This window comes from Carcharodon carcharias, chromosome 1 (genome assembly GCF_017639515.1).
Source record: "Carcharodon carcharias isolate sCarCar2 chromosome 1, sCarCar2.pri, whole genome shotgun sequence".
Lineage (NCBI taxonomy): Eukaryota > Metazoa > Chordata > Chondrichthyes > Lamniformes > Lamnidae > Carcharodon > Carcharodon carcharias.
The window spans coordinates 219,547,966-219,562,212 of NC_054467.1; the positions used below are offsets into that span (position 1 = coordinate 219,547,966).

Genomic DNA, 14,247 nt, shown 5'->3' on the forward strand with positions numbered 1-14,247 from the left:
GCGGACACACCTCCGTCTCCTTCGCACACCTGCCTAGCGAATTATTGCGAGAGCATGCATTGACATGGGCGTGCCTGGCTGACATCAAAGCGCGTCATTTCACGCTCAAGCAGGTCAGGCTCATGCCCACCCGCCCAGCGGAAAATTCTGCCCTGTTTTTTTTTTCAGAGGAAAGAAACATTTGCGTTAGCAAGAGAAAATTCTTCCATATTTTGTAGCCACACAGTCACAGATTTGGTTCAGAGTAATGCTCCAATCACAGGAACACAACCTAAATGGAATCAATCTTAACCTGTCTATTTCAACATGCTAATGAAGTTTTTGAGCAATTTAATGGTAGTGGTAAATCATGGGCACTTCACTGCTGTTATCCAAAACTTTCTACAAATTGGTTTGAGACAATGCCAAATTAACTTTAACAACAACAAAAAAAGCTGGAAAAGCTCAGGAGGTCTGACAGCGTCTGTGAAGAGAAAGACAGTGTTAACGTTTCGAGTCTGTACAGAACATTAACTCTGTTTCCCTCTCCACAGATGCTGCCAGACCTGCTGAGTTTTTCCAGCATTTTTTGTTTTTGTTTCAGATTTCCAGCATCCACAGTATTTTGCCTTTACCAAACTAACTTCACTTAGGACACTTACAGCCATTAAAGAAATGAGAATTTCATGCCACTAGTCAAATCAGGATTTAAACTCAGGTCCCAGAGGTTAAATGACAGACCACCAACTCAGCCAACCAGTTCTGATTTTATAACTTTTTTTTTAAATGCACATCTGCCAGCTCCCTTGGTATTTTGTAAAATCTACAAGTTGTCATGTTGAGATGTTTAGAAACTCCCTGTGGGCTTATAGAAATAATTAATGGGTTGAAAATTGATCAATTTACTAATGTTAACAAAGATGTTGACATCAGTAAATGAAGGATCCCACTTTATACTTCTTTCATGTAAATTAGTGAATGCAAGAATTCTCCTAGGTTACAGACAAGCCTCCAGAATGCAAAGTAGATAAGCAGGGAAATTTTCCTCATCTTCTGTAATTTTAGTAGAAGATCAGGTAAATGTTGTCCTTATCTATTTGCTTCATTTTCTTCTGAGTTTCCATAGATCTCCCATTGGAAAACACTCAGGGAAATAGCAGCAAGTGGATGACCTTTGGAAGTTCAAGCCTGTTCCACCATTCAACAAGATCATGGCTGATCTTCTTCCTCAACTCTACCTTCTCGCACTGTCCCCACATCCCTTAATTCCCTTTGTACCCAAAAATCCATTGACCTATGTCTTGAATATACTCAATGACTGAGCATCCAAACTCTTTGAGGCAGAGTTCCAAAGATTCACAACTCTTTGAGCGAATAAATTTCTCCTAGCTCAGTCCTAAATGACCAAACCTTTATTCATGTTCTAGATTCCCCAAGCAGGGGAAATATTTTCTCAGCACATACCCTGTCGAGCTCCTTAAGAATTTTTCAATTAGATCATCTCTCACTCTCCTAAACTCCAGGGAATATAGGCCTAGTTTATTCAATCTCTTCTCACAGGATAATCCCCTCATCCTAGGGATCAGTGAATCTTCATTGCTCTACCCATCAGGCAAGTATATCCTTCCTTAGGTAAGAAGACCAAAACTATACACAGTACTTGGAAATGTGGCCTCACCAACAAACAATGGCAGCCTTCCATCTTGTAAAACAATAGTTTGCTCTCCAGTGTCAAGTGTGTCTTAAGCATCATCTGATGTAGCTCAGGACCCCCACTCATGGCAGTCTTTGCTACAGAGGAAGGCAGTAGGCTGAGAAGGTGCAGGATTCACTGGCCTCTGTTTTCTCCGGGCCTTCTTCCCAGCCAGCTGACCTTTTCATTTCTGCTCACCTCTTCCAATGCCCTTCCGAACAGTAAGCCTTCAGAGGTCATGGCTGTCAGTGGCTGTCTCTCACGTGTCAGTATCAATGTCTGCCATCTTCATATTTTGCGTGGCTTCCTTGTAGCAGAGGTACAGATGCCCAGGAGGTCATGACCCATTGGCCCGTTCACTGTTCAGAGGGTCTTTGAATATACAGCCATCATCCATCCAATGAACAAAGTCGTGCCAATGCAGATAACTGAAATAAAAACTCAACAGGTTTGGCAGCATTTGTGGAGAGAGAAGCTGAGTTAAAGTTTCAAATCCAATATGACTCTTCCTCATACTGTACTCGAAAAATTAACTCTGTTTCTCTCTCCACAATTGCCGCCAGGCCTGCTGAGAGTTTCCAGCACTTTGTATTTATTTCAGATTTCCAGCATCTGTAGTAATTTGTTTTTATTCAAGTACAGATATTGTTGGCTTAGTAATGAGTGAATGCTGCATGCTCCAGAACCTCTGAGTTGATGACCTTGCCCTGCCAAGAGATGCCGAGGATACATCTGAGACAGTGAAGGTGGAAACTGTTCAGCCTTTACTCCTGCCTGGCATATGTTGCCCAGGTCTCACCACTGGAGAGGAGTGCACTGAGGATGTAGGCTTAGTGGACTTGCAGTTTGGTGTTCTCGGTCAGGTTGCTGTTGTTCCACACTCTGTTACTCCGCTTGGATATAACAGCAGCCATTTTTGCAATGCATGTGTTGATTTCAGCACCACATGACAGATTGCTGGTGACTGGGGAGCCTAGATATGTGGAGCTATCAACAACCTCCAGATCATATTGTTAATGATGTTAGATGCCAATACGGCAACTTCCTGGCCCATGATATCTGACTTCCTGATGCTGATGGTCAAACCAAGCTAGGGAACATAGTTTAAAAAATAAAAGATCTCCCTTTTAAGATGGCGATGAGGAAACATTTTTTTCTCTCAGAGAGTCATTAGTCTGTGGCATTCTCTTCCCCAGAAAGCAGTGGAGGCTGGGTCATTGAATTTATTCAAGACTGAGTACGATAGATTTTTGATAAACAAGAGATTCAAGGGCTATGGCAGGAAAGACAGGAAGGTGGAGTTGTTACCACAATAAGATCAGCCATGATCTTATAGAATGGTGGAGCAGGATCAAAGGGTTGAATGGCCTACTCCTAAGTCCAAAGTTACTTTGAGGCAATCTGTTGACCTGTTGCTGAAGGTGTTTCTCAGTATGGAATGCTAGTGTGGCATTGTCAGCACAGAGTAACTCCCTGATGAAGACTTGGCACACTTTTGTCTTGGGCAAAAATGAACAGCTATGAACAGCTTTCTGTCAGTTCTTGTATGTAAGTAGATGCTCTCTGTAGATGAACTGAAGGCTATGACAGCAGCAAAGAGAAGAAGATGCCAATGAGTGTCACTGTTTGACCCCACTGCTGATCTCCAAGGGTTCCTATATTACTTTGTCATAGCTGACCTTATCTCTAATGTTGTCATGGAAAGAGGAGGTCACATTGAGCAGTTTGGAGGGTAGCCAATTTTCTCCAGCAGCTTAAATAAACCACCTCTGCTCAAGTGGTCAAATGCCTTAGTGAGATCAATGAAGGGAATATATAGTGGTCTCCTTTGTTCACAGTATTTCACTTGCAGCTGCTGGACTGAAAAGATCATGTCAATTGTAAATCTTCCAGTTCTGAAACCACACTGGGATTCAGGATAGATATGTTTAGCCAGGGTCTGGAGTCTGACAAGGGCAACATAGGCAAATAGTTTTCCCACAATGTTCAGCGATGAGATGCCTCAATAATTGTTACAATTGCTGTGGGTTTCTTTGTTCTTGTACAGGGTCACAACTTTTGCATCACATATATCCTGAGGCAAGGGCCCCTCCCAAAGACAGAGAAGTTTATGCAGATGCTGCAGGACAGCCAGTTTCCTGTGCAACATCACTTGGAGCTTTGCCCATGGCAAGAGAGTCAATAGCTTTGCTAAGCTCCACTACTGTGGGTTTGATATCCAGCTCTGCCATCACAGACAGGTTTACCATGGTGTTTAGAGCTTCCATGGTACCCATGTTCCCTCCAGACTAAAACTCAAGGTAGTGTTACATCTATCTCTCCAACAGTTTATTGCAGTCAGCGATGACCTCCCTTGCTTTTGTTTTCAATGGAGCATTTTCTTTGCTGATGGACCTGTTGCCTTTTTGACCCTTTCATCCATGTCCCAAGCATTCCGTGTTGAAGGACATCTGAATATTCTGGCAAGGCTGTAAACAGTACTTTGAGACACCATCTACATTATCACATTCTCAATGTATGGGAAGCAAAAGTGGAAACGTGCTGACTGGGTCAAGGCTAACATCACTGTGAGGGAACCTGACATGAAGCCAAGCGGTCCGCTCTCATTAATTAGCGGAGAGATCTGAGTGAGAAGCTTCTGAATGCAGTAAGAGCCGCTCGAAGTAAAGTCCAAGAGACTTCTAGGCAGTGTGCCAATTTCTATTGGTCTAATCAATGTACTCTATAATTGTGGTAAGGCTTCTTTACTCTTATAATACAATCCCAGTAGTTTTGCTTGACTTATGAACCTTTCATTATTCTGCACCACTAGATATGAATTCAGTAGATTCCTCAGCAGTGGTGGAAAATACATTTAAAATCTGTTTAAAAAGTTTTATATATGAGTTTAAAATAGGAAGGTTACATAAAATAGCTCTTAATCTTCGCTTTTCCTTGATCTTCTCAAACCCATAATAAATAGAACTCTTATTCCCTCTGTTCCAGCACTAATAATACCAGAGGGATCTAAAACAGACTTACAAAGCAGAAAGATGCATAACAATACACTGTCATGTCCTTTGACTACTGAACTATTAGCTGGGAGAGTCTTGCTTAAGCCAGGATAAATAACAATTTAATACTGGTCCAGGAATGAATGGACAATAAGCTTTCAATCAATTGCTATATAAAAATTACCATCGTGCACAATCAAACTATGGATCCACTCACACGAGGGAGGAGTATGAACAAATAATTGTCTATCCTCTTACTTCGAAAAAAACAATTTGGAAAGAACCACCAGTCCTAAAGAAGGAATAGTTTGCCCCCGGCTCCACATATGGCTAAATAAATGTTTTATATTGGAAAATCCCCAGATCTAAACTACTAGATTTCCAGGTCTAACAGACAAAATGCTAGTTATCATTTGGCAAAAGATCTGGTATCTGTAGGGCCAGAATTTACTGCCTGATGTTTGTTAAACATATCCATGGCCATTTGGTTTCCTTGAGCCTTTGCATGACAAATGTGTGATCAAATCATTGTGACACAGTCTACACGGGATCTGGGACCTGTGTCAATACAGCAAAAAATGGTGTGCCTCCTTAACCCATAAGATTGAAGAATTGATAATGAACACCATAGAATCTGAATCTGGAACTGCAAGTTAGAATATTGATTTCAATATCAGATCAGATACAATAAGTGAAATAAAAAGGAAAATAAATATTAGATTAAGTGAAAGAAGGATATAAAGGGTCAGAAAGAAAAAATGAAAATCACAATTTAATTTACAATTTTAAAAAAATTCCAAAGCCAATTAAAAGTTGAAGGAATTAGAGTCCACACTTGTAAAAGCTATTTTTCAGTGCCAGAGAAATTGTTCAGCAATTATTAAGACCATTAAAAAGTGTACCTAGCATGAAATGGACAAGCCCTAACTTTTTTATCATGAATTTAGTCTGTATCTATGATGTAAATACAGGAACTTCATGCTGTTCAATACATTTGAATAGGGAAACAGGCGTGATGAAGATAGCAACTTTCAGATTTTCACTTAACTGCGCATAAGCACTTTACTCAAGTTGCTATCTGATTTGTGCATAAGTAATAGAGTGCCCTTAACTTCACCGGAATTCTTAAAGTAACTTCTGGGCTGTCATCTTTAGATGGTTTTGTTTACATCCATGTTTAGCTATATGTATAGAAGCAATTGGCAAAAGACATACACAACTATTGGGTCAAAGAGATGGATGGAATTGTAGTGTGCTCCTTAGATTCATGCATCTAGTTAGTTTTGCGAATTTTAACGGCCCAGTTTGCAGATTTTCAAGAAATATTTAGGAGATATTTCTTTAAAGGCAAGAATGAACATAAATGGCACAATAAAACTACAAAAGCATGCTCTGCTTTTCATTACAATTTATATACTACCAGATTTGTCCACGAATGTTAAATAAACAGTAAACAGAAGAATATTAGAATACTCAGCTTACTTCATTCATGAAGGAAAGCAACAAAATTTATTGGTGAATTATCACAGCTTCCTTGCACATATAAAGCAATATTCCTTTGTCTTCTAATGTGTTTATTCTCTTTCTAAATTCTATGTCAAAAGAACTTCAGTGCTCCTCTACTCTGCCTTCTGAAGATGCCTGAAATTATTTTCTGAAGATCTCCTTCTGAATGACAGAAGTATATTAAATTTTCCGACAAATTAAATCCTTTTCAATGCAAAGCTACATCATTAGCACACTCTGTAACTCTATTAATGCACACAGAATGATATATTGTAAATATTGGTGCTGGAACTCAACCTTTTGGTGTTTTGAACAGAATAGGATCAGACAGGGGTCCCAGGCCTTTGGCATTTCGTCCTTGAATTCGGAAATAGTACACTGTGTCCAAATTGAGATCCAGAATCTGATGGGTCAGTCTATCACCACTCACTGACTCCATTGCCCATTCATCAATTGGTGCATTCTTCTCTATTGTATAAAACAAAGAATAGCCTAAAGGTAAAGGAAAAAATCATTAGGACTATTTTGTGATTACAATGCATTAATGAGATGGGTTCACCTTTTGTGTCATATCCATAATATTTGTATTGTAGAATTGGATGCAATGTCACCACACAATAAATTGATTTACCTTGACCCCTTTGATGTAGGAAATATCCCAGGAGCTTCAAACAGGAGGAAGAGATGACTAAGAATATGGTTGAAAATGAGAAGGTTTCTAAAGCTGGATAGAGGAGCAACAAGATGAGTATGTTTAGGGAAGAAATTCCAAACTGTAGTGTCTTTAAAGGCTCTTCCATCAATAATGAAGTAGAGGACAGGGGCAATAGAGAGGAAGCCAGAGCCGGAATAGCTAAGGGCACAAGCTGGGACATAGGACAGTAGGGGATTGCAGGAATAGAATGCTTCAAGGCTATGGGGAAATCAACAAAAGAGGCAATACTGATCTCACTGAAAACCAATAGGGAGCAATTAAGAGTCAGTAATCAAGCAATGTCAAGACTTTATTTGGTGCAAGCAGTGTGTATCTGAGCTGGACAGGCCAGAAAGGTTACAAAATCTATCCTCCGTTTATGCTAAATTTCCGATCCCATCTGAGTGGCACTGTCTGCATTACAATTGGTCTTAGCACTCCTGAATTAGGGAGGAGTAATTTTCTGCTCTGGATCAGTCTCCAGTGGCCAAGATTGGAAATGCTTTTGTGTGAAGATCATGTGAAGGCAGGGTCTTCTATGACAGACTTCTTATACTCAGCTATGATAGTCTGCTGCTGACAGTTATCATCTAGGCTCACACATGAGGAATGACTACTTGGCAAGATATCAGAGGTGCATCCATGAAACCATTATCCAGCAAGTGGGGAGAAAATTGAAAGTAGTCAGTAATTGAATGATATTTTTACCATGGGAAGAAAACTTCAGTACTTTATAACTATCACTTTCATCCTGAATTAAATTAGAGCCTTCAAATCACACTAAGCTATTTATTTCTAGCTGGTTCTCTCCACGTAGTTGTATAAGTGACATCAGCAACAAAATTAACAATTGTGCCCCAATCATTGAGATTTGGCAATATACTTGTCAACTATTGTGTTTAGCTCAATTGGTAAATATTATAAAAGTTAATAATTCATGTCCCTGAAATATAGGAATATAGGAACAGGAATAGGTCCTTCGGCCCCTTGACCATGTTTCACCATTTGATTAGATCATGGCTGATCTGTATCTTCACTTCATTTACCCACCTTTCTTCCAATACCCTTAATTTCCTTACCTAACAAGATGGTGATTTATCTAGGGCAATTAAAGATGGGAAATAAACGTTGGCCTTGCCAGGGATTCCAACACCCCAAGAATGAATTTTTAAAAGGCCGAGCTCTAATGTTAAGGCTGTGTCCCTTTGTTCTGGACTTGCCTACCAGTGAAAATAATTTTTATCCATCTATCCTAACTACTTCTCTTAAACAAATCAGTTAAAACATCCCCTAATCTTATATGCACAAGGGATTGCAAGCTTAATCTATGCAACCTCCCCTCATAATTTAATCTTTTTATCCTTGGTATCATTTTGGTGAGTCTGCGTTGTACCTGGTAATAGGCCAATATGTCCCATCTGAGGTGAAGTACCCAGGGCTGAACACAGCACTTTAAATTGGGTCTAAACAGCACTTTATATAATTTTATCATAATTTCCATCCATTTGTGTTCCAGCCCCATTAAAGGTCAACATTCAATTAGCAATTTTAATTATATTTTTGTACCTGTCCACTAGTTTTTAAATAATTTCTGTACTTGGGCCCCTAAATCCCCCTGGCACTCCATTGTTTCTAGATTTTCACCTTTTACAAGAAACTTTGTTCTAACTTTCTTAGGTCCAAAGTAGATGATCTCATACTTTATAACTCTTGTTCATCCTTCAAGGTGAAGGTGACCATGTCTATCATCTGGCATATTTGGCAGCGTTCCAGTGGATGCATAGGTGACTGCTAATACTGATGCACCCGGGAAGTTCTGCTGCAAGTAGAACAGGATACCACAGATGATTAAGTATTCGACAAGCTGCTGGCTTGGGATTTCCTCTCCTTGCATTTTCTATCTGCCTTTGACATATGCCTACTTTCACTTTTCATTTGGTTGTGCCAGGTGCAGTGATCCTGAGCGAGCTTTCCCTAGGACTTGAGGTCAATAGCAAAACTTCCAGGTGAAGCTTTCTGAGTGCCTTGGTAGCATTTCCTTTGACTGTCTTGAGAGTGCACCCCAAACTCAAGGTCTCCATAGAAGATTCACTTTGGTTAGTGAATGTCAGGCATTCTGGCTACAGAACCAGCCAAATTCAGATGTGAATGTCTCAATATGGTGCAGATGCTTGGTATGTCAGCTCAGGTGAGCACCTCAGTGACTGGTAGTTTGTCTTGCTGTCTGATTCTCAGAAGCTTCCGAATTCAGCTCATGCAAAAGTTGGCATGGCACTTGTACACAGTCCAAGTCTCACATGCACACAGCAGAATGGGCAGGACTATAGCTCTGTAGACTTTCAGTTTGGTAGTCAGACTTGCTCCTCTTTGTTCCCAATTGGTGTTTGAAGTCTGCCAGAGGATACACTTGCTTTGGCAATTATTGCGTGTCATCAATATTGACAGCTCAAGAGAGTATACTGCTGAAACACTTGAACTTATCCACTGCTAGACAGTTCCATGATGGCATGCTCGCATGTGTCCTAAAAAATGGTGAGTCTTCTGACCCATCCCACTCACTACTGGAGTTAAATAGGGCTCCATGCTAGTGCCAACCCTTTTCAGTCTGTTTTTCTCTGCCATGCTCTTTCATCTCCATATGGCTCCTGAGATCTGCCCATGAATACTGGGTGGGTGGTTCTGGAAGTGGTGGGGGTATGAGGGGACATGGGGGTTGGGTGTGGGGCATGAGTTGGCATAGTGGTAGTATAGTTGTATGAAGGGGCATGGAGGTGAGTGTGGACCATGAGTGGGTAGAGTAGTGGCATGGGGATATGAGGGGTATGGATGGGCAGAGGGCATGAGTTGGCATGGAGATGGCATAACCAAGGACAACGGAATGGAGTAAGTTTCATGCAAATGTGCATCATTAGAAACTGTCAACTAACAAAGGAATCCCTTTCAACCAGTCAAAGCAATTCTCTTCTTCGTTATCTTCTCCATTTTCTGCAAAATATGCATATTGCTTCCTGACAAATTTTGGCACCCTCATTTTGTCTGTCATCATTATTGTAATGTATTAATTAGAGGGAGCTAAGTGAATGAATTTCTTAAAGTCCAGAATTACTCTTTGATAGACGGAAGTAGAATGACACCGTCAAATAGAAATAAACACCAGGTCCTAAAATCTTAAATATATTGAAAACTTACATCTGTGCATAATTCCTATGAACTTTTCACATTATAAATTCCCATTGATATATTAATAATAGAAATACTATGTGAACTGGCTATGCTGTAATAACGCTGTTCAGCCTGTGGTAATGTTGTATTGCTCCAGATTTGCATCGCCCTGTTTCACAGTATTTCCTATCTTACCATAAATAATACTATAAAATCAACACATACTGTCTCAAAAATAAGGACAGAATCTATGACTCTAAAATGGGGATCAATTATTATTCACCCTCTAACCTTGCTTTTGAAGTCTTGAATTGAAATTGGACCTGATCACACCCATTTTTTTAAATTTTTGGAGAAAAAAGATCGAATTTCATCGGACTATGTCCAACCTGAAACATGTTGGGTCAAACCATATTCAGGTGTCCCAGCCAGTCACATAGAAGGGGCACCAGGCATCTTACATATCACAGAATCATAGAATCACACAGTGCAGAAGAGGCCCTTTGGCCTATCGAGTCTGCACCAACACATGAGAAACAACTGACCTACCTACCTAATCCCATTTACCAGCACTTGGCCCATAGCCTTGAAAGTTATGACGTGCCAAGTGCTCATCCAGGTACTTTTTAAAGGATGTGAGGCAACCCGCCTCCACCACCCTCCCAGGCAGTGCATTCCAGACCGTCACCACCCTCTGGGTAAAAAAGTTTTTCCTCACATCCCCCTAAACCTCCTGCCCCTCACCTTGAACTTATGTCCCCTTGTGACTGACCCTTCAACTAAGGGGAATAGCTGCTCCCTATGTACCCTGTCCATGCCCCTCATAATCTTGTACACCTCAATCAGGTCGCCCCTCAGTCTTCTCTGCTCCAACAAAAACAACCCAAGTCTATCCAACCTCTCTTCATAATTTAAATGTTTCATCCCAGGCAACATCCTGGTGAATCTCCTCTGCACCCCCTCCACTGCAATCACATCCTTCCTATAATGTGGTGACCAGAACTGCACACAGTATTCCAGCTGTGGCCTCACCAAGGTTCTATACAACTCCAACATGACCTCCATATTTTTATAACCTATGCCTTGATTGATAAAGGCAAGTGTCCCATATGCCTTTTTCACCACCCCACTAACATGCCCCTCTGGCTTCAGAGATCTATGGACACACACGCCAAGGTCCCTTTGTTCCTCAGAACTTCTTAGTGCCATACTGTTAATTGAATATTTCCTTGTCAAATTACTCCTTCCAAAGTGTATTACCTCACACTTTTCAGGGTTAAATTCCATCTGCCATGTATCTGCCCATTTGACCATCCCGTCTATATCTTCCTGTGGCCCAAGACACTCAACCTCACTCTTAACCACCCGGCCAATCTTTGTGTCATCCGCAAACTTACTAATCCTACCCCCCACAAAGTCATCTATCTTGTTTATATAAATGACAAATAATAGGGGACCCAGCACAGATCCCTGTGGTACGCCACTGGACTCTGACTTCCAGTCACTAAAGCATCCTTCTGTCATCACCCTCTGTCTCCTACAACTAAGCCCATTTTGAATCCATCTTATCAAATTACCCTGTATCCAATGTGCATTTGCCTTCTTTATAGGTTTCCCATGTGGGACTTTGTCAAGGGCTTTGCTGAAATTCATATAAACTACATCAACTGCACTACCCTCATCTACACACCTGATCACCTCCTCAAAAAATTCAATCAAATTTGTTAGGCATGACCTCCGTCTGACAAAGCCATGCTGACTCTCCCTGATCAAACCTTGCCTCTCCGAGTGGAGATAGATTCTCTCCTTCAGAATTTTCTCCAATAGTTTCTACTGACGTGAGACTCACTGGTCTGTAGTTCTCTGGCTTATCTTATCAACCCTTCTTAAATAGCGGAACCACATTAGCTGTTCTCTAGTCCTCTGGCACCTCCCCTGGGGCCAGAGAGGAATTAACAATTTGGGTCAGAGCCCCTGCGATCTCCTCCCCTGCCTCCCTCAGCAGTCTGGGACACAAATCATCTGGACCTGGAGATTTGTCCACTTTTAAGCCTGCCAACACCTCCAATACCTTATCACTCCCTATATCAATTTGCTTAAGAACCTCGCAGTCTCTCTCCCGGGTTCATCCTCATTCTCTTGGGCAAAGACAGATGTGAATTATCCATTCAACGCTCTAGCAATGTCCTCTGGCTCTATCCATAGATTGCCCCCTTGCTCCCTAATGGGCCCTATTCTTTCCCTGGTTATCCTCTTCCCATTGATATACTTATAGAATATCTTGGGATTTTCCCTACATTTACCAGCCAGAACTTTCTCATATTCCCTCTTTGCTCTCCTAATTGCTTTCTTAAGCTCCACCTTGCACTTTCTGTACTCCACTAATGTCTCCACTGATTTGCTTCCCTTATACCTGCTAAAAGCCTCTCTTTTCCTTCTCATCGTAACCTGAATATTTCTGGTCATCCATGGTTCTCTGAGCTTGTTACTCCTTCCTGTCACCCTAGAAGGAACATGTTGTGTCTGTACCCTCCCCATTTCCTTTTTGAAAGCCCCTCACTGTTCCTCTGTAGATTTCCCCGCAAGTAGTTGTTCCCAGTCTACCTTGGCCAGAACCTATTTTATTTTACTAAAATCCACTCTCCCCCAATCCAAAACATTTTTTTGCAACTTGTCTATTTCATTGTCCATAACAAGCTTAAACTGTACCATGTTGTGGTTGCTATCACTAAAACGCTCGCCCACCACCACCTCAGCCACCTGTCCGGCTTCATTCCCCAGAATTAGGTCCAGCAATCCACCCTCCCTTGTTGGACCCCCTACATGTTGATCTAAAAGGTTCTCCTGTACACATTTCAAGAAATCTACTCCATCCAAACCCTTAACACTATGTCTATCCCAATTAATGTTGGGAAAGTTGAAATCACCTAATATAATTACCCTATTGTTATTGCTTTTACACACCTCCATAAATTGTGCACAAATTTGCTTCTCAATTTCCTGCTGACTATCTGGGGGTCTATAATAAACACCTAACAATGTGGCTGCCCCTTTTTTATTCCTAAGCTTTACCCACAAAGCTTCATTTGATGTCCCCTCCAAGATATCATCTCTCCTTAATGCAATAACTGACTCCTTAACTAATAATGCAATACCTGCTCCTCTTTTACCCCCTCCCCTGTCTCTCCTGAAGATTCTATATCCTGGAATGTTGAGCTGCCAATCCTGCCCCTCCCTCAACCACGTCTCAGTGATGGCTACTATATCACAATTCCACGTGTCAATCCTCACCCTTAACTCATCCATTTTACCTATAATACTCCTGGCACTAAGGTATAGGCCATCCAGCCTTGCCTTACTTCCTTGAAACTTAATGCAGCTGTACTCCCTCTGACTTGATTGTTTTACTGTATCATGATGTGTCCCTATTCTGCTAACATTCTGTGTCCCCTTCCCCTGCTGAATTAGTTTAAGCTCCTCCCAACAGCACTAGCAAACCTGCCCGCAAGGATGTTAGTCCCGCTCTGTCCTGCTTGTACAGGTCCCACCTTCCCCACAAACAGTCCCAGTGATCCAGGAATCTAAAACCCTCCCTCCTGCACGACCGCTTAAGCCACGTATTTGTCTGCGCTATTCTCCTATTTCTGAGCTTGCTAGCACGTGGCACTGGGAGTAATCCAGAGATTACAACCCGAGAGGTCTTGCTTTTTAGTCTACTGCCTAACTCCCTGAATTCTTGATGCAAGACCTCATCCCTCTTTCTACCTATGTCATTGGTACCAATATGTACCATGACCTCTGCCTTATCACCCTCTCCCTTCAGGATGCCCTGCAGCCGTTCAGTGACATCCCTGACCCTGGCATCAGGGAGGCAACATACCATCCTGGAGTCATGATGACGGCCACAGTAGCGCCTATCTGTTCCCCTGACTATAGAATCCTCTATTACTATCGCTCTTCCTCCCTTCCTCCCCTCTGTACAGACAGGCTGCTTGTGGTGCCAGAAGCTTGGCTCTGTCTGCACTCCCTGGAGGAACCAGCACCCTCGTCAGTCTCCAAAATGAAATACCGATTTGCGAGCGGGACCCCGGGGGCTCCTGAACTACCTGCTTGTTTCTCTTGGACTGCCTGGTGGTCACCCATTCCCTTCCTTCCTCAAGTCCCTTCAGGTGCGGTGTGAGCACCTCTCTAAACGTGCTATCCACGATGCTCTCAGACTC

The 14,247-nt window shown here is 41.8% G+C and overlaps 1 protein-coding gene across 1 annotated transcript in view; it reads right to left on the bottom strand.

The window, feature by feature from the left end:
* dcc (DCC netrin 1 receptor) overlaps window positions 1–14,247 on the bottom strand; it is a gene marked incomplete at its 5' end in the record, with an annotated part of 933,706 nt that overhangs the window by 145,080 nt on the left and 774,379 nt on the right. The window contains one exon of the mRNA XM_041183487.1: window positions 6,469–6,663. Within this exon, the coding sequence (XP_041039421.1) occupies window positions 6,469–6,663 (195 nt within the window). The remainder of the gene's footprint in view (window positions 1–6,468; window positions 6,664–14,247) is intronic.